The 24,590-nt window shown below is 43.8% G+C and overlaps 1 protein-coding gene and 1 long non-coding RNA gene across 8 annotated transcripts in view; one reads left to right on the top strand and one right to left on the bottom strand.

The window, feature by feature from the left end:
- Nucleotides 1-5,351: 5,351 nt before the first annotated feature.
- On the bottom strand, nucleotides 5,352-18,464 carry LOC119257549 (uncharacterized). Of its 3 annotated transcripts, none has more exons than XR_008553880.1 (5): nucleotides 18,361-18,464; nucleotides 18,142-18,227; nucleotides 17,858-17,888; nucleotides 10,882-10,917; nucleotides 5,352-5,531 (listed from the first exon to the last, which is right to left on the bottom strand). It is a non-coding gene; the product is annotated as an uncharacterized LOC119257549 (long non-coding RNA). The 3 variants fall into 3 exon arrangements; XR_005128059.2 differs by lacking the exon at nucleotides 5,352-5,531 and adding an exon at nucleotides 7,527-7,822; XR_005128058.2 differs by lacking the exons at nucleotides 5,352-5,531; nucleotides 10,882-10,917 and having other exon boundaries at nucleotides 17,644-17,888; nucleotides 18,361-18,462.
- A 605-nt stretch (nucleotides 18,465-19,069) lies between these two features.
- CD47 (CD47 molecule) overlaps nucleotides 19,070-24,590 on the top strand; it is a 58,324-nt gene continuing 52,803 nt past the window's right edge. For 4 of the 5 annotated variants that reach the window (XM_037525603.2, XM_037525604.2, XM_037525605.2 and 1 more), the window contains exon 1: nucleotides 19,070-19,179. In XM_037525603.2, coding sequence (XP_037381500.1) covers nucleotides 19,134-19,179 — 46 coding nt within the window. In that variant the 5' untranslated portion in view covers nucleotides 19,070-19,133. The remainder of the gene's footprint in view (nucleotides 19,180-24,590) is intronic. The other variant, XM_037525606.2, reaches the window with a different exon arrangement.

A 24,590-nucleotide genomic window follows, 5' to 3' on the forward strand; every position in this document is an offset into this window, starting at 1 on the left:
TTTTATTTATTATTTTCATGTGTGCTAAGAACACTTAACATTTGATTTGCCATCATAGCTAAATTTTAGCTATGTTACAAATAGTATACTTACACTATAAGCATTTTGCTATACAGTAGAGATATAGAATTTATCCATCTTATACCACTTTGACTGGTAGCTCTCTATTTACTCTTTCCCCCAGCTCCAGAAGCCATCATTTAACTCTTTGCTTCTATGAGTTTAACTAGATTAGATTCCTCCTGTAAGTGACATTGTTAGGGGGAAAAGTATGTCCTAAAGCTAATCCCATACAGGCTTTGTGGACTCTACCCCCACCCCAGGCCAAACCCAAAGACACTGGGAACTCCAAATCCCATCACCACCAAAGGGAAGGTGGCTGGGACCTGAGGGTGGGGTTAAGCAGCCAGGTTGGTATAAAGCCAGACACGTGGGCTTTGGAGGGGGTCCCCCATTTTGACTCTCCGCCAGCTCGCAGCGTCTGGCCGGCTCGGAGAGTGCTTTTTGGGTTTCCAGGTCAGCGGATCGGGTAGGACGCATTAAAGACTTTATTTCCCTATTTTCTCCCTGAGTTGTACATTTTCCTTATTTCCTTTTCCCTTGTAAATAAACTTTTTATTAACCTTTTGTGTATGCCTGTAGTGGAGTATTAATAAGTCCCTTGTAAGCGCGCGTGTGAGGACCCACAGCCAGGCAACCCGTTCAATATTGGGGCTGCCCTATAACAGCATCATGCTTTATTTGTCCTTTTTTCTGTCTTATTTCATTTAGTCTGATGTTCTCCATCTTCAATCATGTTGTCACAAATGGCGGTGTATAGTTTTTTTTAAGGTTGAAAGATAGTCCAATTGTAACAGGGTGGTCCCCAGGAAAGGGGGAGGTTCCCTGCCCCTCCCAAGGGAGGGTGGAGCTGAGCAGGAAGAGGAGAAGCGGGAGAAGAGACTAAGGAAGGAAGCAGGATGGAGCAAGGAGACCTGGAGGAGGCACATGGAGCCTAGAGACACGTGAAGAAACTGCGCTTGTCTTTTGGTCGTGGACTAGGTGACACAGATGTGGGTGAGACCCGTGGGGAGGTGACAATGGCAGCTTTTATCTTGATGTTGATTTTGCTCTTTTCCTTCCGGGCTTGTCCAGTTGTTTGTGACCCTTTTCTGTGGGTCCCCACTGGAAGATGTTTTAGACTTGTGGTAGACTTTGGGGCCTTGTTCTGGGCCGATCCCATATGGATGGACTTTTACCCACGAGGGGATGGGTAACTTTGGGTGCTTCATTTAGAAACTAGACTCTTTGCCTTACCTGTATTGTTTCCTAGTTTTATTAAAGTTCCTTCCCATTAAAGTCTCCTATGTTTTGTGTTGATGCGGCGGATGGCAGAACCCATGTAGAATAGGCAGGTTTGCAGGGTTTGGGCTGACCCTCTCCCTGTCCTATAACACAATGGGGGGACTCCCTGATGCCCTAGGGTTTATTTAAGTCTCAGTGCTACAACCTCTACAGCCTAAGTTCGATCTCTGGGTAGAGAGCTAGCCCACATGGTGCAGCAGACCTCTCCTGGCTCGCCTGCTGCTCCCCTTAGCAGTGTATTTCAGTCACTCTTCTGTTCTGCTCCCCATTCTGTCTTTAGTGAATCCTCTCACCACCCCGCCCCCGCAGCTCTGGTCTGCACCCCAGTTCTAAGCAAAAATAAATAAATAAATAAAATCTTTAAGAAAAACAAAAGAAAGATATTCCATTGTATGTAAATACCACATCTTATTTATCCACTTACTCACCCATGACCACTTAGGGTGTATCCATGCCTTGACTATTGTGCTAACACTGCAGTGAACATGGGAGTATAGTTATCTCTTTGAAATTCTGATCTTAATTCCTTTAAGAATATAACCAGAAGTGGGATTGATGTCTCATTTGGGAGTTCTATTGGTAATCTTCTGAGAAATTTCCATACTGTTTTTTACAATGGCTGCACAAATTTACCCACCAACAGTGCCTAAGGGTTCCCTTTTCTCATTAACAGTGTCTTTTATAAAAGTCCTCACATTGAAGTCCTATTGGATACGTTTCCATTATTTGATACGATGAGCAACTTGAATTCATTTTTCTGAAAACCAGCTCCCATGAAAATTGCCTGCAAGTTTGCACCTTCTTCTCTGCTCCCTATGCTGGTCTATGCATCACTGTACACCCAGCATTCATGCTGGGAACTTGCAAGTCACCTTTGATCCTCCCTCTATTTCACCATCTGCACACTCAATCAATTACCAAGTGCCAGTAAATGCAACTCCAAAAAACAAGCCTGTCTTCTTCCTTCCACTTCTACTGTGGCTTCCTTTGTGTGGGTCCTCATTATCTCCATGTTCAGGCAACATAATTGTAAAAGCCTTCTCATGGACTCCCTGCCTCCAGCAGAGCCATTCCACATGGTGGCAGAGAGATCTAATAATATATATTTCAACTTAAAATCCTTTTCAGGGCACTCTGTTGTCTACAAAATGAAGTCTAGAATGGACAAGGTCATTCCTGCTCTGACCCTGTGTTCCTTTCTAACCTTGTTACCGAACGCCGGCCTCAGTTTCCCTCAGCCAATAAAAGGAAACTAAGTTTGAGGAAAAGGAAAGCGGTTTTATTTGTCGACAAATGAGGAGGGAGGCAGACTCATGTCCGAAAAACCACCGTCCTGCTCTTTGGCAGTGGGCAGGGGTATTTATACAGGGGGAGATGGGTAGGCATCCGCGAAGGGGAGGGGGAAGGGGTCTGCACAGAGACAAGTGGGCGCCAGCTCAACAGGGAGATGGATGGGTGTCAGCTCATTCATCTTAAGGGAAGGGGAAGGTGTCAAGGCACAGAGACGGTGATCGCCAACTTGTTTTCCTTAGGGCGAGGGGGAAGGGTCTACAGGGAAACCGGTGGGCGCCAGCTTTTTTTTTTCTTCCCAAGGGGAGGGGAAGCTGCAACAAATGGGAAAGACAAGTCATCAATCCTGTTAATGCTAGATAAGGGGAATTGCAAAAAATGGGGGAAAGACAAACTTGTTAACTGTATCAACCTTATCGCCTACCACATAACACTTTGCATTTTGGGCTCTGATTATAGCAAATTATTCATACTAGTGTCTCCCAGTAACTCTTCCAAGCATTCAGACCTGTTGCACCTGCAGTCTTCTTTGTCTGGAACTTTGCAACTCAAAAGCTGGTCCATGGGTCAACAGTGCTTGCATCACCTGGAAGCTAGTTATAAATGCTGGTTCTCGTGCCTCCAAAACCTACTGAATCGCAATTCAAGTTTTAACAGGATCACCGGGTATTTCTCACACGTTAAGATTTTAGACTATTGCCTACAATACTCTTTCCATTACCTTACGCACTTCACCGGTTCTCAGCCTTTGAAACCCAATGTTCTCTTTTTCATATATTAAAAAACCTATCCTGCCCTTTACCATTTTAAAATAATTCTCATGAATAACATATCTATATCCATAATTCTTAAAAATCCACTATGACACATTAACTGTAACATAAAAAACAGCAAGAAATATTGCCGGGGACCAGCCTTGGCAAACTGTCGTGTCAGGGGTTCCTGTAAGGATGAGATGGCATGGACGAATCTGAGGGATTGGGGGAAGTGGGTAAGGGGAGTGAGGAGATGCAGACACCTGATCAGGGTGCAGATGTCATCCTGCTGAGGGTCTCAGCAGCCCTTTGTTTATACATTTCAAGCAAACCAGGAGAGTGCATAAGCATATGCATTAAGACAGGAAGATAACAATCATCACATCTTTCTCAAGAATAGCCAAGGGTCTATTTGTCCATCTGCAGAGGTCGTGACATTTATTATTTTTTGATTTAAAGAAGGCACAGTTGCTAAACAAAAGTGTTCTTAGAGTAGTCATTTACCTTAAACAGTCATTTTATTACTAGCAAAAAGCTTATGTGACTGAACCTAACATTTCTACATTTGCCATAGTGAAGGATTAACTAAGGGCTAGGGGAAACAAAGGGCAGGAAGTTTCCTGGGGGACAGGAGATGCATTGATTGACTCTTCCCTAGCCCCAAGCTCTCAATTAAGGACGCATTTTCCTAATCTAACAGAAGAGTTTTTCCACCCATTACTCCTATACTTATCTCGTCAGCTTAGTCTCCGTATTTAACTTTTTTTTTTCTTAAAGATTTATTTGTTTGTTTGTTTGTTTATACAAGCACTGGGTACAGTCAGAAGTGCGGGAGGGTGAGAGAATTCACCAGAGCCAGAGCAGGGAACAGAACAGGCAGACTGACGAAATACACTGCTGAGGGGAGCAGCGGGCGGCAGGAGAGGTCTGCATGCCATGTGGGACTCTCCTCCGGTGGCCAGGAAGCAGCCGGGGATCGAACCGGCACTGCAGAGGCCGCGGGCAGCCTCTCAACCCAGCGCTCAACCGCTGCGCCACCGGGGAGGCCCTCCGTATTTAACTTTAAGATCAAGGGAAAATTCCTTTCTCTGTAAGATTGCTGATTATTATTTTAAGGAACTACAAATATTTCATCAGAGGCAGGGCCAAAGATGGTTATAGCTTTTGGTTCTCAAAGTGGTTAATATGTGACATATCAGTAGTTGTAACAATGACTATTTGCAAGTGCATTATTTGTGCTGCCTTGGTTATTAGCTCAACCAGTCACAAAATTGTTGTTGACTTATTCTTGAATGCGTACTCTAACAGTTACCATACCCATTGTCACCTCCAGGGGAATCAGCCCTAAACAAACAGGAAGAATTTTGCAGGAGCCGGCTATAGCGCCTCCTGGCTTATTAGGAATTTTCTTACACTTGGAGCATGGCTCAGTCTGCCACCCAACTGCTACCTTTAACTTTAAAGTAAAAGAATTTCCTTCTTCAATTAGCCCTTGCCTCAAAAGACCACATATCCATATTAAAGACTTGGCTAAGGGACGGTTACAGCCTTTTGTTCCCAGAAGTTTTTTCACTTGTTAATGTAAGGCCTAATGTTGAATTACTGCCTTTTGGCAGAGAATTACTAATTCTATAAAAAATGTAATATTTGTATCACGCAGTGCCATTTGCCATCAAATTGGTTATTCAGTAATTGATCAAATAGCATTTGCAATTTTACTTTTAAATGCGTATTTTAACAATGGTAGAAACTAGCCATAAACAAATGAGGAGAAACTAGCAGGAGTCAGCTAACAAGATTCCTGACTTTTCAGGAATCTGCTCTATGATGGACCTTTGTCAGATGACATGAGTAGAATGGCTCCCAGTATAATATGAAATTATATACATATTTGTATGTGTTAAAATGCTTAGGCACAAGTATACTCAGAGACAAAACAAGACAGTCAAATGTTTACCTAGAATCACTGGGGATTGATAGATACAAATGAAGACAGATTCTGGTGTGTTGCATTGATGACACAAATACCATGAGCAATGAGACAGTCAGTGATGTGCCTTTACAAGATGGTGAATGACTCTTGGCGAAGTTCCAAAGAGAACAAGATCCAATCTTCCTTTGACTCACAAGGGAGTCATATTCCTGGAAAATGCAGTTTTTATTAAAACTCTGCAAAGCAGCTTTGTGCTTATTTGAGACATGACTTGGGCTTTAGTTCAGATAATTATAACAAAATATTCACCTACATGAATGTCTAGAAGGACACTCAGACATATGTTGGATGCAGGATGACTCTTTTGTTAGGGGGAAAAGGATGTCCTAAAGCTAATCCCATACAGGCTTTGTGGACTCCACCCCCACTCCAGACCAAAGCCAAAAGACATTGGGAGAGACAAATCCCGTCACCACCAAAGAGAAGGTTGCTGGGACCTGAGGGTGAGGTTAAGCAGCCAGGTTTCGTATAAAACCAGACACATGGGCTTTGGGGGGTCTCTTTTTGGCTCTCCTCCAGCTCGCAGCGCTTGGCCAGCTCTGAGAGTGCCTTTGGGTTTCCAGGTCAGCGGATCAGGTAGGACGCATTAAAGACTTTATTTCCCTATTTTCTCCCTGAGTTGTACATTTCCTCATTTCCCTTTCCCTTGTAAATAAACCTTTTATTAACCTTTTGTGTGTGCCTGCAGTGGAGTATTAATAAGTTCCTTTTAAGGGGCCGGGTGAGGACCCACAGCCAGGCAACCCGTTTTATATCGGAGCTGCTCTTTAACACTTTGTTATATCGGAGGGAGTAGTAGGGCCTGCAGCATCTTTGACCACCCTCAGGGGTGACTTCCCATCAGTGACCTGAAGTTTCTAAACTTCCTGTAGTTTCTAAATTTCCTAAGGGGACGATAGCTCTCCCTTTAACAGCTGTTGATCTGTCAGATCTGTTCTAGATTCCCTGGAGCCTCAATCACCCTTAGATAGCCCCCTTCTCATCCTTAGCGTTCCCTGGCTCTCCCCAGGGTGCTCTCCTTGTTCGTCAGAACATAGTTATGACCCAGCCCTTTATAGTGTAGAAGGGCATGTTTTTAGGGTCATAATGTCTTCTAATCTTTGTAACTCCTCCCCCAGGGACTTGCACAATTTGAAACTGAGTAAATACACAACAAAGGGTGTTGAATAAATAACTTTTAAAAATTAAATAAAATAAAAAGAGCAACTTTGGGAACAAGTAGAGATACTATCATTCATAACAATGAGTTGTTTCTAATTTATCTACTTACTTTAAAGATAACATGATAAAAGTGCACACTTTGTATTTGTTCCTTTTTTTCTTCTTTATAACCTCAATAACTTCTGCAGGCTTTATTTCTTATTTCATTGTATTCCCTGCACATTGTGTGCCAGGCACTGTGCTGCACATACCCTTGAGGAATTCACAATACATCATGAGAAGCAGCTAAGGACAGAGCCTGATATATTGAAATGTGAATTTATGCCTCCCTGGTGGCACCAAGGGAGGGAGTGATTAATTCTCATCAGGAGATTTGGGATATACACCTCCCATATATAATGGCACAAAGGTTCATATTTTGGGACTATCCTATAAAAAGGAATCTGAAGAAATAATGTGATTTATTCATTGATACACTTTTCAAAGTCTGTACAAAAAAAAAAAAAAAAACAAACAAAAAAAAACCTGAAGGCAAAGCAGGCATTTTTCTCAAAGGTTCATTGTTATGAGCATAACCCATCTGCCCTTTGTTGGGTGACTTGGGGGCCTTCTACTGCCCCAAGAGCAACTTTAAATTGGTGTTTTCAAGAGGGATATTATTGTCATAGTTCTCTTCTCAAACAGGTGACTCAAAATGAACAACATTGGATTTTTTTCCTCCATGAATGTACTGAGCTTGGGATTGCCCTGTGGAAATTTACCACTAAAAGATATACTTCTGTGGTTCAAATAGTAAATAGAATCCATCCTGATATGGTTGTATTTTTAGGTATAGATTTGGGGATGGTATAAAGTACTAAAGCTGAAATACTTTTGACTGCTCTAATATTTTAGAATTATAACATATCTGTCTGCCTGAAACTCTGCCCCCGAGTGTTCTACGGTTCCTGGCATGTCTGAGGCATGTAGTAAATATTTGTGGAATGAATTAAGATAAGCATACATAAATGAGATGATCTATATTTCCATTAACTCTGAGCTTCAGAATTTTTATTAAAATTAGCCTTTAGGGAAGTCAAACATGTTAAGGAAAAAGCCAGAAAGGATTTTCCTTCCCATCCTGGAGTGAATGTGGTCTTTGAGGCAGCAAGGACTCTTGGTCAGGGAATGCTGTGACCTCCAGAATCTAGCACAAAGGTGGCTTTTTTTGGTCCTCCTCCTTCTCTTCACTGGTTTCACAAGCCGGTGGCAGCTGAGTCTAGATAGTGTGTGCTTTTCTCTGGAATGAAACACTCCCTGCCCTCAGTTCTGGGAGCTCCACTCTGCTGCCTCCATCTGCTGCTTCTGATAAATGCTCATATTTTAAATATATTACTATCAGCTCACTCCCAAAGTGGTTTGCCGGCTCTCCACACAGCAAACAACCCCATTGGCACAGAGCCATTTCTTGGGTGGAAAGAATTTGGGCAGACAAAAGACCTATCTCCCAGTGAAGCAAGATGAGAAAGAAGAGGGAGGAAGCCGCCTGGAGAAGTTAGTGACAGAGACCATTCTGTGTCCTGTGGGTTCCAGGGGGCCCCCAGGATCACGTGGCACCGGGCTATCTGTGCAGAGTGAGCGGGTCTGAATTGTGGCCTTTCTGACAGTGGAGCAGAGGTGCAATTGCAGAAGTTGCTTTCCTTTTTCTCCGACAATGAGTTGAACATTCTTAGCTGGTCGGCTGACAACCCTCCATTAAGAATAACCTCCAGGAAACTAAGATACACAGGAATTTGCCTCCAGCCCTTAAAGCCTCCTCAGGCACATACACCATGTATGCAACGCTTCCAAGTCCCCCTGCTAGTTTCAGCTGGCAGTTACCTTCCTTCCAGTGTTTCTTCCTTCCAGCAACTGATCTCTAGCCAATTGCATTTGGAAGAGATGGAGCAATGCAGTGTGGAAGGTACCCCTGAAGACAGTGATCACAGCAGAAGCCACTAGGGTAGATGCTTATTCTCTCACAGTTGTGGAATCATAGAATATTAGAGCTGGAAGGAGAGTTAGGGAATGTCTAATCCAATCTCTTCACCCTATAAACATCTTAAATGCTTCAGTGCCCAACTGACTCCTGATACCCTTCTCCTGCCTCCCACTAATCTGGGCCCTCTCTGTTTCCAGCTGTTTCTCTAGGTGCTCAGGTCTAAAACTTTGGAGTCACCCTTGACTGATTGACTTCTCTCATACCGGATGTCTGCTCCAACAGCAAATCCTGCAGGCACAACCTTCAAAATGTAGCCAGAATCCAACCCCTTCCTAACACTTCCATTGCAAAAACCCCCTGCTCTAAGCCACCTTCATCTCTCCTGTGGATTATTGCAACAGTCCAAGGATCAGCATGAGCTAAATCTGCCCAGCCACCTGTTTTGTAAATAACATTTTTTTAGCAAGCAGCCACATTCATGAGTTTGGCCGATGCTATGGCAGCTGTATCAAGGGAGCTGCAAAAGAGACCTCATGGCCGGCAAAAAACATTTATTGTCTCTGGTTGACCCTGCAGTAACCTCTGAAATAAACCTGAAAAGTATCACTGCCCTTCTCAAAAGCTTCTTGCTCAGAATAAGAGTGACGTCTTGTAAGTACCCGAGTGAACTACGCTTCCCATGATGTTCTGATCTTATCCCCTCTAATTTCCCCCTCTGCCCATTCTCACTCTCAGCTATCCACACTGTCTACTCTCCACCCCCTTATCTCTGCCTCCCACCAACCCCTGCTCCTCCTCAAACAAAGCCCACATGTTCCTGATATAGGACTTCACATACACCACCCCTCTGCCTGAAATGAACTCTATAGTGACATCTGCCTGGTTTGCTCACTTTCTTCAAAAGTCACTTTCTAGTGAGCTTTCTTGGTCACCTTATTTAAAGTGGCACATTCTTTTATTGTTTTATTTTTCTCCATGGCACCTATCACCATTTATACTACCATATATCCTTTAATAATTATATGTATTATTTCTCCCCACCACCCCACTAAAGATAAAAGCTCCATGATGGAGGGCAAGGGTTTTGTCTCTTTTGCTTTGCTGACCTATAGCACCTACACATGAACTAGATGCTCAATAACTGGTTTTGACTAAATAAATACGTCCTTAGAAGCAGTGATATTATAGCAAATGCAAAATGCTTCAGTGTCTCAGCAAGAGTTTGTACAAAAACCCCTGCTTAGAGAAAAAAATGCTAATAACTCCAGGCAGAAATTAACTGTGGACTTGGGGAGGCACTTTATTTCCCACTTTCTTTTTTTTCCATCTCATTTCTTGCCATATAACCAGCGTCTTCATGCTATTCTTTGATTCTGTGGCTATAATTTCTGTAGTATTTCAGATCACACTCTTTCTGTTCCACTTATCATTATTAAAATATCTCTCTCTGCCTTCTATTACAAAAAGACTTTGGCCTATTCTCTTCTAAGCTGATAAACTCATTAAAGTCCAAATATTAATGAATAATAATGTCTCTACCTCCTAGAAAATAATTTGCATTTAAACAACTTTCAGTGCCTGAATCCAAAGAGGCCAGTGATATGGGAGTTCCCAGCAGGCGAAAGGCCTGGGCCAGCTGGGGTGGTCATGGAGCAGTCCTTGCAGCGGAATCAAATACAGCCCGGGGCAGCTGTCCACTTGGTCCCTGCAGGATGAGCCCAGCCATGTTTGAGTCCAAGAGCGTATGCTTGCACGCAGATATGCAAGAGTGTCACTGAGGACATCTTAAGTTGCATGGAAATGAGCCTGTCACTTGTGATGTATGTACACACTTACATATATTACTATCGATTCTTTCCTTTAGTGCTTTGATAACTTTTCATCTAGCTTGCAGTCCCTCTGGCACAAAGCCACTTCTTAGGAAGGGAAAGGAAGCTGGGTTGGCATAGGACTCAGGCCCCAAAGAAGCGAGACAGAGAAAGAGGTGATGGAGCACAAATCACAACCTTGTTCTTTTGGCCTTGTGGGTCACTCTTACCACGCTCCGAAACACATGGAGGATTCTGAGAGTGGAGAGGAGAAAGACTGACATGTGCAACCTTTTCACCAAAAAAGGACAAGAAAAAAACTTCCTGATGCAGAAAATTTGTGGTGTGCAAGGAAACCACTAGCCTTTTTCAGGCAATCTAGTACTGCCAGAACAAATGATGGGAAACATCTAAACAAGCAAAGAAGAACAACATATCTATTAGCAAATCTGACTGATTTGTCCATTAGGAGCCCTTTTACCTCCCAGAGGAAAGCACACACGGCACACACGTGGAACACCATGTACCTAGCCCACATAGGCAGTCGACACACCCTTTACCTTAACTTACCAGAACCAGGTGCAGAGAGTCTGGTCCATGCAGCTGCTGCAAATGAACAGATCATATCCTTTTGCATTATGACAGAGTATAACTCGTCCCCTCTGATTCTGCATGCTGCCATGCAGGTGCTTCTGAATCAGTCAGCTGATGAAATGGGTATTGATCTGTCAGTCCTCCAGGGAATCCCCTGGTTTCCTTTTGTTACTTCATTCTCTAGACAAAGAGTTGCACTTATAACTATATGGAGGATTTCTGCATTTTATCAAAATGGCATCTTGCAAGTGGAAACTCACAAGAGATTAGGGCAGATTTCAGATTAAAGTAACTTGATGCACACACTAAAAGGCAGTTTGTAAACCTCAGTGAAAACAATTTCTCAACCTACTTCTAAACCCACTAAATATAAAACTAGAGAGACCCTCAAGCCGCTATGAAGTACATATTGGTTTCTAACAGCAAGGATGCAGGATATGTGCTCCTTCACCATGAGATGTTAGACAGAGCCTGCTTCCACCTGAGCGACTTCTCTCCTCTTTGGCATGATTCTGTCTCGTGGATGCTGCCATGGCCCGACTCGCACCTGTGTCCTATAGCCAATACAAAGTGCCCAGTGGGCCAGAAGACAAGTGGGCTTGCCAGGCACTCGCCACTATAGGTGTGTCTTCCCACCAAATTGAAGGGCACAGAGAGCTGATGACATTTTTACCCAGATGAATCACCTCCTAGGCAGGCCATCTGGTTTCTGTTTCAGTAGGTTTGGGGCAGGGCCCAAGTATTTGCATTTCTAACAGGTCCCCAGGTGCTGCCAGTGCTACTGATCCAGCTAACACACTTTGAGAACCACCCCTCTAAGCCCACTGGTTCTATCCCTTTGTCCTTCCCTCCTACTGTCGTGGAGCATGGGGTTTGCAGTTGGGGAAGAGAGGATGGAGGCTGCAGCTGAGCATGAGGGGGTCTTCAAGTCCGGCTGCCATTTAAGACAGTGGGATAAGTGAAGTTTAAGGCACGTGGAATCCAGCAACCTTTCTCTTGATTCCAAATATGTACATCTGTCTTGTCTGGCAGTTTGATCCTAGTTTATCCTCTTCACTTTTAAAGCCCATCTGATGATAGCCTGAGTCCGCTGGCCCACACCCATAACAATTAGACCAGTATTAGAGAAAAGTAGGTTGGCAGATGTACCCCGAGAACTTGCGTAACATCAATAAACAAACTTCATAAAGCCCAGTGTCTTGAGTGATTTTGCACACGTGGTCATAGTAGAGCAGGGGAGAGCGCACCTTGAGAGCCTGGGTTTAGGCAGGGAACCCAGGTTTCTCATCAGACATGCCCGAGTGCTACCGGCTGTGCTGAATGCAGAGGTGAGACTGTTAGCCTGAAGTGCAGACAGCTACACTGCAGCTAATTTCAGAGCTTGTATATGCTTTAGTCTGCATTCTTTCTTTTCTTTCCTTTTTTTTTTTTAAAGATTTATTTATTTGTTTATACATACAAGCACTGGGTACAGTCAGAAGCGTGGGAGGGTGAGAGAATTCACCAGAGCCAGAGCGGGGAGCAGAGCAGGCAGAAGGACCGAAGTACACTGCTGAGGGGAGCAGCGGGCGGCAGGAGAGGTCTGCGCACCATGTGGGACCCTCCTCCTGTGGCCGGGGAGCAGCCGGGGATCGAACCGGCACAGCAGAGGCTGCGGGCAGCTTCGCAACCCAGTGCTCAACCGCTGCTCCACCGTGGAGGCCCTTCATTCTTTCTTTTCTAGAAAACTTCCCCTTTAAGATTACTATTTCTTTCTCTACCTTGACCCCAAAGAGGAACTGTAGTGCAGAAAAATGATGCCAGTGGAGTTGGAAAGAAGAAGCATCATTCGAAGGTGTTTTCACATGTCAAGAAGGAAGTGGAGAGTTGCCTTAGCTGCTGGGAATATCTCTGAAGGGCTGAACTAAGGTCATTATACGCTGTAGATGGTATCTGTCAAGAGAGATGACACATTAATTTCTGTTCCTGTTGTGTTTCCTTTGTAGGTCAGTTGGGGCCCTGCTTTGCCTCATCCTCACTTCAAGACCTAGGCTGAGGGAGCAGTCACTATCTGGAGAATTGCTGATTGCCATGATGGAAGGAATGAGAGAGTAGCAAATGGCATTCTTGTTCTTGATGCTTTTGCCCAGAAGTAACATCTTGTTTCATGGCTTGCCCAAGTAAATCCATGTGCATTCCCAGAACCTCAAAATGTGACCGTATTTGAATAAACTTTTCACACATGCACTTAGTGAAGAATCTGGAGATGATATACTGAGTTTAGAGTGGACCCCAAATTCAATGACTGGTATTCTTATAAGAAGTGATACAGAAGAAGGCCAAGTGAAAACAGAGGCAAAGACTTGAGTGTTGCAGTTCAAGCCAAAGCAGTCCAAGAGTTGCTGGAATTGACCAAAAGCTAGGAAGAAGCGAGGGAAGATACCTCTCTAGCACGTCAGAGGGAACATAGCTCTATTGACAACTTGATTTCAGATTTCTAGTTTTCAGAACTATGAGAGAATGAGTTTTTCTTGGTTTAAGCACCTACTGCTTATAATAAGACTGTGCTTAGGAAACTAATACACTAGTAAAGCAAATCATGTCATCATATCCAGTGTCAAGGGAGGGGCAGTCCAGGCTGCTGTTACTCAGATTCACCTCCATCCTCCATACTCTGCTCTGAGCCTGGAAAACTTACCTGCAAGAACTGCATAAGCTCCTTCCCCTCTGTTTTCTGGTTGTGGTTTGCCCCTAACAAGAGTTCAGAATTGAGAGGGGGCCGGAGGAGAGTGAAGTCAGAATATTTCGTTCACCATTTCCTCCCCTAGGCTGGTGGTAGTAGCAATGTTCTACCAAAGAGACAACTTCCTGCCAGGCAGCCCTTGCCTTGCTTCCATTTTTTTCTCTCTCTCCGGGTTCTGATGAACATTTCTTCCCCTTGCACCTCCAGACTGGGAACAAAGGGGGTAACTACTGCCCGCTCACAGTGTTTCATCATTATTCATTGGTTTCCCTTAACCTGTGTAAATAGTCCCCTTATTAATCTCTTCTAAATAACTATTTGAACTTGCCATCTATTTTCTGCTGAGAACCAGTGGATACATATATCATGTACCTAGGAGGAGCACTGGAAATTTGCTGAGCACAGTGGTACTCACTCATTAAGTTGAAAAGCAGAACCAGTGAAGTGATAGTGGGGACTGCAGTAAGAGCCCTGGATCATAAGATTGTTTTGCTTCCACTATTTGTTCTCTCTGGCAGAGGAAATAGGGTGAGGACCTAGGTGAAATTTGAACTGCAGTTCCACCATTTATTAGTTATAATATAAATTTCCCTGAGCCTCAGTTTCACCACTAAGACAAAGGTTGTTTTTTGTTTGTTTGTTTGTTTTGTTTTTTAAAGATTTATTTGTTTATACAAGAACCAGGATACAGACCAGATGCATGAGAGGGTGAGAGGATTCACCAGAGACAGAGTGGGGAGCAGAACAGGCAGACTGACTGAAATACACTGCTGAGGGGAGCAGTGGGCATGACAGGAGAGGTCGGCTGCGCCATGTGGGATTCTCGCCTGCTGGCAGGGATCAAACCTGTGCTGCAGAGGCTGTGGACAGCTTTACAGCTTCACCAGCAGGGAGGCCCTAAGACAAAGGTTTTAACAATACTTCCTACTGTAATGAGGATTAAGGGAGATAAATATGAAAAGAACTTAACTGTAGTAGGCAGAATAATGTCCCCCCCAAGATTTCCCAGTCCTAAAATGCCTGGAAATCTGCAAATGTTAGAAGGGCAAAAGAGACTTTGAGGATGTGATTAAGATGACAGACCTTAAAATAGGGAGATTATTTTGGATTACTGGAGGTACCCAATCTAATCATTTGAGCACCAAAAAGTAGAAGAAAGAAGTCAGTCATAGAAATGTGGCAAGAGAAGGGGAGACAGAGAGATGCATCAACACAAGAAGGATGTAATATACCATTGATAGTTCTAGGACATTCGAAGACTACGTGCAGCCACACTCAATGATCCAAGAGACCTCTAAATGCTAAGGGGACCCTCCAGATGACAGCCAGCAAGGAAACAGAAAGCGTGGTCATATAGGCACTGAATTCTTCCAACCAGCTAAAGGAACTTGGAAAAGAATTCTTCCCTAGAGCTTCTAGAAGAGAAAACAGTCAGAAAATGACTTGATTTGGGCCTTATAAGGCCAGCAGAGAACTGAGAGCACTGGATTTCTAACCTATGGAACTATGAGGTAATCACTGGGTAGTCTTTTAAATCCGTACATTTGCAGGAATAGAAAATTAATACACTAGCATGGTGTATTCATGCATAGTATAGACCCACTACATGCACGTGATCTGTTTACAAAGAGGAAAGGTTAGGCCACACACAAAGGGCCTTTCCAGGAGCCCAAACATTATGCACTCTCAAAGAAATAAGCATGCTGTGATTTTACAAGGTAACCTAGAAGCTGGTTTTCTCTAGCACTCTCAAGCTGTCTTGAGTGTGGGGCCCCCTACATGTGTAGCTTCTGGCAGCAGTGGCAGGAGGAAGTCTAGCAAATGCTGTGCTACTTCCTGACTTAGGTGAAAGGAACCCTGAGTACATCTGACATTCAGAAGGAAAACCATGCCACACCACACTGTCATCACTCTGGTAAGATATCCCTTACCGGAAATCTTTAGTCTTATTACCCTCCTACCGTGAGGCAGTTTCTAATCTTTGCCCCAAGTTGAAGCACAGTCTAGGAAGAAAATTATTTCATGATGCTGGCATGTTCTTTCTGTTTCCCTAAGTCAAACCCATCTTTTCAATAGTACATCGGTATCTTCCAATTACCTACCACCCAAGCCCAGTCCTTATTCAGGAACACAGTCCTCCATAGCTACACTGCTGTATTTGATGACTGGAGCTTCTATACTGTGTTAACTGGGTCAACTCGAATTAATGGGACCTCCCCCCTGGCACAGTGGTTGAGCACTGGGTTGCTAAGCTGCCCGCAGCTTCTGCAGCGCCAGTTCAATCCCCAGCCGCCAGGCGAGGGTCCCACATGGCACGCAGACCTCTTCTGCTGCCCGCTGCTCCCCTCAGCAGTGTACTTTGTCAGTCTGCCTGTTCTGCTCTCCGCTCTATCTCTGGTGAATTCTCTCACCCTCCCACGCTTCTGACTGTGCCCAGTGCTTGTATAAACAAATAAAATAAATCTTTAAAAAAAATTAAAAAAAAAAACTTGAACTAATGCCCTAGAATATTGGCCCTGAGCCAGATGTCAGATATGTGAGTCCCTGGGGTTCAATCACCAACAAAGTATGCAAAAGATTGAGAGGAGTAAGGCGATTGACAGTGCCTTTACCTTGAATCAAAAGTGTAGACACTTCATCAACTCACAGTATTCCCTCAAGGCTTCACATCAGCAATTGGTGAACCTTTTGGAAATAATTTTCACTGAACTTACAGGAGACCCAGGTCACTATAAGGAGATTGTAATAATAAGGGCTGATATTGTTTGCTTACTGTGCACCAGGCACTATTCTGTGTAACTGTGAAAGTGTTATCTAAATCCTCAAGGAAAATTGAAGAGTTAATTTCAAGAGTTTTATTAATATGCTTTACAAATGAGGAAACTAGGGATCAGAAAATTCAAGTAACTTGTCCTAGGTGAACTGATAGTAAAGGAGCAACTATGCCATCTTTGATGTTATGGGTAAAAAAAAAAAAATTCAGGAAAAGAGGACAAGGACTATAGACATATATGAAAGAGACAAAAGTATCCTATGGTATCATGGATGGGGTGCTCATTACCCCTCTTTCCTTTATTTCTTCATCTCTACTACCAAGATCATAATGCCTATCCAAATCAGTTAGGAAGATTAATTTAGGCAATCTATCTAATGGATATCACCTCAGTTCAAAACATTCTAATATGCATTACTCTCTTGCCTTTCATCCAAGAAACACCTTACATAAAGATGAGCTCAAACTCCAAATAAAAATGCTTGGAGACGTCAAACAAAGAAACAAATGTAAGGTGGTTAGATAGTAGAGAAAGTAGTCCAAAGTTATCTCAGAAAGCTCATCAGGCCTAGGCACGTTGTGTTGCATTGTCGCTTCTGGAATAGATTTCTTCCTGACCCACTATCAAAACAAATGCCTGCTAAATTCCCAAGAGGACCTCTTATTTATCTAACTTAAGCCTCCTCCATTTTCTGTATCAAGTCACTTAAGGACATAACCTCAGCAGTTCCCTGTATAAATTAGAGCATTACTCAGTCTCTACCTCTGAAGGTTGGGGACAGTCCTTCCTAGTCACTATTCAGCTTTAGGGGGGAAGGTTGGTCTCAGGGACAGCTGACAGCCTTATTTAGCCAACCAGCTGCTCTGTGATACACAATGTCCCAAAAGTCTGGTGGATGATTCTTTTGTATCCATATAAGCAGCAGTTGGAGGAGAATCGATCTCCCTTTGGTAGCCTCGGGATGTCAAGGCTGCCATTTAAATCATTACCACCATAATTATTAACCATTGTTTTAGTGAAGTATCTGCCAGCTATAGTTTTTTCTTTCTTTTTTTTTTTAAAAAATCATTAAAAACAATCAAATTTCACTGGAGCAAAGCTTGCCTCCAGTCACATCAACACATTTATTAAACCCCTTCTGTTTGCCTAGTTCAGTGGTATGTCTTGGAAGAGGGAATACTTAAAATACCCTCTGATTTTAAAGAACTGGTTCTGTGGTGAAGAAGGCTTAAAGGGAACACAGTTTTAGGGAAAAGTTACATATTATATAGTAGCCTGCTTCAGAGTTTCACTGTGTGGTGATTTTATTTCCTGGTTTTTGTTACTATGGGAATGGTATGCAACAGAAAAGACACCCAGGTTAGAGTTTAGGAGAAGTGGTATATTGTATTAGGAAATTGCTTCCCCCACCCAGCAGGTAAGAGCAAAGCACCCAGGGGGCAGGCAGGATACGCACCCCATTAGAGCAGCCACCAGAGCCTGATTTTCTGGAAGAGAGTTCATTTTGGAAAATGTTAAAGGTCGTTTCTTAAAGGGCTTTTGCTTGGGGATAAATGATGGGGCAAAGTGAGCTGTTCAAAGGCCTTGTCCACCTTGTGGCTTGGAATATTTTAAAACCTTTCCCCCCCCCCCCAAGAAAGCAACCCCCCCCTCCCCAGAGCTGAGGACGGTACTTGGTGAGGTCACAAACGAGGCACAAGGACAGTGGCTGGAGGAGATGCCTTGGCTATGGCGCCTCACCGTCGGCTGCTGGCCTCATGCCCCTGAGGTTTCCGGCGTCAACCACACCTCAAACGGTTTACCACCAGGGTGGCACTTTGTGAGCCCTGTACACAGAAAGAAAACATTCAAAAATGAGAGAGAGAGAGAGAGACGGAGAGACAGAAACAGAGAGAGACAGACAGACAGACAGAGAGAGAGAGAGAGAGAGAGAGAGAGAGAGAGAGAGAGAGAGAGAACCTTTGCGGAACCAAAAACCGGGCGGTCCAAGACCGCGCTCGAGCCCCGGGCGGGCCGAGTGGCCGTTCCCTGCGGCCAGGCACCCGCCATGGCGCCGCCGCGCGGCTCCCTCGGGCTCCCTGACGGCGCGGGAAGTGTAGAGACGCCCCCACGCGGTCTACACTCGGATTCAGGAGGAAATTAACGCGGTGAAAGGGGACGCTGCTGCTGCTGCTGCTGCTGGGTCGCCGCGCTCCGGCAGCCCGCGGGACCAGGAGAGCGGGGACCCTGGGCCCCAGAGGGTGGCGTTTCGGGGCCCCGCCGCGTGCCGGAGGGGTGGCCCGAGGAGAGCGCCCGCGAGGGGCGAGCGCCGGGGCCCGGGGCGGGGCGAGGGCGCGGGGAAAGGGCGGAGGACAGAGGCGGGGCCATGAGGTCTCTGGCGGGAACACACGCTCTGCCTCCAGTGCGCGGCCGGGACGCCGACCCCGGCGTGGGGGGAGCGAGGGTCGGAGCGGCGGGGCGCGCCCCCGCCTGGGAGCGCGCTCGAGCGGCCGCCGCGCTGGCACCGGGGCCCGCCGCTGGGGAGGGCGACGCGTCAACGGCCGCGGTGACGGGCGGGGGCGCGTGCGCGTGCGCGGTTCGCGCGGGCGTGGGGCGGCGGGAGCGCGCGCGCGCGCGCCCGGGCAGCCTGGGCGTCTGGTCCTGCTTTTGACAGGCGGCGGCGGCGGCGGGTTCTGCCTGTGCGGGTTGCTCCAGACGCCCGCGGCGGCGGTGGCGACCCCTCGGCGGTCGCGATGTGGCCCCTGGTGGTGGCGTTGCTGCTGGGCTCGGCGTGCTGCGGTGAGTGGTCTCTCTCTCTTTTCGGGCTCTGCAGCCGGCGTGGCGGCGTTTTCGCGGCGCCCTCGCGGGTGTGTGGGTTGCACCCCGGATGTCCCCTCCCTCCCCCCTCCGCCGGCACCCCGAAGGGCTACTTTCTCCTTCCTGCACCCCCCAGTGCGGACGGGCCAAGGCCCCGCGGGCCATCGAGCTCCCTCTTGCATTATTCCCCTCCTCTTCCTCTTCCCCCGGGGTGAGAACTGGGCTCCCCTCGGCTCCCAGCTTCAGACGCACACACCGAAGAAGATTCCAAACCCTCCAGCTCGCGTAAAAATGAACTGTAGAGAGAAAAGGCGCGATAGGAGGTGAGGGGGTGACATCTGTTAGGGTCTCCTCTCTTTCGCACCCATCTTCCCCTTCAGTGCATCCACGCATTTGGGGGGTGAAGGCGAGAGAGTGGGAGGCCCCGGGCCTCTTGAGAGGGAAGTGCGCATTTTGGCGAAGTCTGCAAGACGGGGTTTCTCCTGTTTGCCCTCCCACAGGAACACAGGAGTTAAGAACACAATTAAGTTTCATTTCCAACCCAGCATTTAGTCAGAAGCTCCTCCTCCCCCACCCCTTATTTTAACCCTGGAAATAAGCTTCCTGGAAACTCTTTCACGATATCCCCACCCATCAGCCACTTTAATGCATTTCCTAATTGCGCGTTCCAAGTTTTCCCACTTTATTTGGGGGAGCCGTTTTAAAGTAATTCAGATTTTGCATGAAACAGAAAAACAATAACCTCTAGTCATTACCCTTTTGAGCAGAGTGGGATTTGGTTTCCCTCAATGCCACAGGCGTTTTACACCCCCACCCCACTCCCCAACACAAGCCTTTGGAATCCATTTCGCTTTTTTATAACGTATGCTTGTCTCGTAAAACTGAGGAAGGAATAGGAATTTTCGTGGTTCCACAGTGCTTGTCATACTTCACATTTATAGAGCCTTCTGTGGACTTTTTGTAAGATTCAAAATTGAACTTGAGCAACAGTAACAAGCAATTCTTACATTTAATCCTAGAGTGCTAAATTTATAAGATTTTAAATTATTAGCTTTACTGTGCTGTTCATAAACGTTTGTGACTTCAAGCTATTTCCAAAATGTACTCAAGTCCCTGCTTACCACTTACCCCACTCTGAAACATCCTAGAATTTTGGAGCTGTTAATAATCATTACCTCTCTCATCTAAAGGTTTGATTAGATAAGGTAGTGTTTCCTGTCATCTTCATTAATGGTTTGCTTCCATTACTATCCCTGTAGCTTAAATAATACTGCTCTCAGAAACCTGTTGTATGATCAGAGAGCCTCCTTATTGTGCCAGCTTATAAATTTGTAATAAAATATCCTTAATTCTCAGACCAGGGGCATGAAAGCAAGTCTGAATAGCAGAAAGTGTATATTTTATTCTGTTGTTGTTTTTTTTTAAATAAGTAAATTAGAAAGAACTATTGGAATGGTGCTTTGGGGGATAGGCATTCTATTAGGCCTCCTTTAGTAACAGTTAGGATCACATTAAATTAGCAGTCATTTAAATACAATGTTAATGTGCACAAATCCCTACAGTCATAGGATTAAAAATGTGTGGTATTTTATTGTAATTAGTTAATGATCTGAAAAAAGAAAACAGGCATTATGCATTTTTCTGTTAAGTATTGAATATAAGATAGTGTTTGTCATAAGATATGATTTTTTTGTTTTTAATATGTAATTTTAAAAGGACATGTATGAAGAGATATTAACAGTCTTAAAACACAGTAGTTGTAAACCAAGATATTTGGGAGACTGAATTTAGAATCTAGAATAAGAAAGTCACAAATTTGTATGTTCATTTGTACTGAAGTCTGATTTTTGCTTTCGGCGTATTTATGAATGACTGGTAACCAAAACCACTTTCCAGTAGCCTCTACAGTTTCTGTTAACCCTGTAATAAAATAAGTTATTTAAAATGCCTTTCCTTCCAAGTACAGGCTAACTGCAACTGCCAGTATTGTTTGAGAAGATGCAGAATGAATTACTATGCTCCTTTCCTACCCCCTCTCCCATATGTCAAATTATAGTTTGCTTAAAAGCATATCAACAGTTTCAGTGGTATTCATTAACTGGCAAATAAAACCTTACTCAAATAATGACAGCAATATGAACTGCCTTTTCAGTGGTTGAATGATTTTTCTTTGTTCAAAGTGAGTTTTTAAAATCAAGGACACATGATTAATTTAAAATATGTCTCCCCCAACCCCAAATCTGGTGGTAATTTGGCTTGCTTAAATGAAAATGCTTTATTTCATCCTAAAGAATATATTACTTTTAAACACAAGTGGCCATTTTAAGGAAGTAAATGCCTATTTAAAAGTACTTATTTATGGGGCCACCCCAGCAGGCTAGAGGCAGTGTGTTAAAGCGTTACACTAAATGCCTACCATTAGGATACTTGCTCATGCTGTCATCTCTATTTTGGCAGATGTTTCATCTTTATCACTGAGTTCTTAGTGATAATTTTTCAAATTACATGTTCTAAAGCTAAATAATAAGTATTTTCCCCAAATTGATAAATTTTCTACCCAAAATATCTTTAAAAATGAGTTTACCTTCCTTAATGTATATGCATTATTCTTAATTCATTAAGGTCCTTTTTGTTACATAATGTTCATATAACCATCTTACCCATTGTCTAAGTTTTTGTTAGTATAACTTTTTAAACAAGATAAATTATTTTTATTTGTATATCTTAGGTCTCAGCCTAATATGATGCAGTCTTTGGCTGTTATAAAGCTACTTTAACTTTGAGTTTCAGTGAAGTTATTTCCCCTGTGATAAAAATAATAATGATGTAAGATCAGCTTTCATAAACTAATTGCAATACTAAAGAAAATACAGAACATTCAGGAAATTTGACTCTGATATACCTAGACAAAGATAACAGAACCTGCTTTTTTCCTCTGTCTGGTTACATGGAGATGAAACATGTATTGGATGCTACACCCTCTTCTGAATGTTTCATTCCATATCTACAGAGCAGTTGTATGAGACTCAGAATCTGGTGAACCTCAGGATTTGAGACTTAGATTAGGAGAATAAATGTGCATATTTGAATACTTATCACACTTGCAGATTTAAAAGCAAGGCAAGGGATTTGGCAAGTGCAGGTTCTGTCAAAATTGCTTTTTCTGTTTCAAGCAAGTTGAATCCATGCTATGTTCTAAGCACTTTGCATGACCCTCATGAGTATATAAACATATTTCAGAATGGGGCCTCCCCGGTGGTACAGCGGGTTGAGCGCCACGCTGTGAAGCTGTCTGCAGCCTCTGCAGCTCTGGTTCGATTCCTGGACTGGCCAGGGAGATACCCACATGGCGCGGCAGAACTCCCATGACTCGCCCGCTGCTCCCCTCAGCAGTGTCCTCTGTCCGTCTTCCTGTTCTGCTCCCTGTTCTGTCTCTGGTGAATTCTCTCATCCTTCCATGCCTCTGACTGTACCCCAGCTCTTGTATAAATAAATAAATCTCTTTTTAAAAAAAACATTTCAGGAAGCATGCCTCTCAATTACTTAGCATGCAGTTTATAGAGAGTAGGGATTTTTTATTTTTATACCTCAGTGGTACTTAATATATCTTAAGTACTTGATAAGACTATATTTCTGAATGTCACTGAGCTTAAACGGTCCTGCCCACTGTAATTCTAGGTTGCATTCTTATAAGGCCTCTTTCAAATTTGGTGGAGGGGATTCCTCTGAGTCAGAATTCAATAACTTGCGAGTAGCCCACTTTACCCCAGTACTTATGTGGTACCTTCTGAGAAGAAATCTGAATTTTGTCTCTAATTCTAGCCGGATTCATAGCTGGGGTTAGGTCTGAAGTCTGAGGGTAAAAACTGGAAGGATTAATTTCTGACAGGTATCTTTACTCATGAGCTTTGCTTTGTTTACCTTAGTGACTGTTGGGACTTCCTACCCCATTCCTGAATGTCCATTCTAAGCAGATAATTAACATCCTACTCTACTGCAAAAAATAGTGATGTGTGGTGTGGATTCTCTCAACTTCCCTCCCACCATTACTGTAGTTATCTATAATCATTTTCTCCCCTGCTCCAGTTTCAGAAGAATATCTATCCACCTTTCCAAGGAAAGGACCACCTATCTCCAGCTCTTTAACTTCCAGCATCTTGGAGACCTGCCCAATCAATTTAATTCTTCAGATTTGTGCCTTACATCTTTCCCTCTCCATAGGATCCTTTACCTTAAATTGTAGCCATACACAAGTTTTACCCCATATTAAAAATAAACAAGAAGAACCAAAAATCTTACCCTTTCCAGACCTCCAGTCTCTTTGTTTTATCGTCTTCTCTGCTTTCTTACGCTGCCGAGTTTATTGAAAGATAATCACTGACTCTTTTTTCTCCCCTTCCAGCCACTTCCCAGTTGCAGTCTGACTTCTGATCCCATTAGTCTATTGACATTGTTGCAGATAAAGAAGCTAATGATGTAATTTCCATCCTAGGGGTGCTTTTATTCATGCCATTTAACATCTATTTTGTCCATATTGAGACTCTTCCTTGGTGTCTGCAGTAGTTTTTGTTATTGCTCACCCATTTTACTTCTTTTTCTCACTTCTTTCTTTAGTTCTTTAACTGTTTGCTCCTTAAATATTAGTGTTCCCCAACATTTTATCCTCTAATTCCTGCTGGTCTTAGTCACAAGACTCTCTGGGAAATCTTGTCTATACCCACAATTTCAGTTACCAGTTATATTTTTGGTTATTCCTAGGTCGTCACTCTGATCTTCTTAAATCCCAATCCTTATATCCTGGCACCTAACTGGACATCTTCAGTTCATTATACCACAGATGTTTTAACACTCAGCCTGTTAAATATTTGAAAGAATATTCCCCTAAAATATACTAAATCTACTTTCTCTTATAGTGAGTTCAGTCTAACTAGTTAGCTACATATACACTTTAATTAGCAACTTTAATTCTTCCCTCGTTTTATCCATCCCTTTCCTCATCTGACTTAGATTAATCTTAGATCTTTGTTTTTTACTTTGGTGAAATTTTTGGGCCATCTCTCTAGTAGTCATTTAACTGGCCTGTTGCAGTGATCTTTTACTGGGACTCTCCTTCCATGTCCCTTCTTCCCTCCCCCCCTCCCCCCCACCGTTCACCCTTCATACTTCTGTATTTAATTTTTAAAATGCAAATAAATCTTAGTGTTTTGATGTTGCCTGTGTTATCAAGTCTAGACTCCTCAGAATGACATTCAAGGGAGGCTTTATAATATTTTAACCCTCTTTTCCTACTCCTATTTTTAGAGCTCACCTGAAGAACCTTTTGCTTTCAATTATTCCCTTTCTTTATTCCTCTGTACATCTTACTAACTGTACCTAGAAAGTCTTTCCTTTTC

This window comes from Talpa occidentalis, unplaced genomic scaffold (assembly GCF_014898055.3).
Source record: "Talpa occidentalis isolate TD23 unplaced genomic scaffold, MPIMG_talOcc4v2.1 talOcc4.4, whole genome shotgun sequence".
Classification (NCBI taxonomy): domain Eukaryota; kingdom Metazoa; phylum Chordata; class Mammalia; order Eulipotyphla; family Talpidae; genus Talpa; species Talpa occidentalis.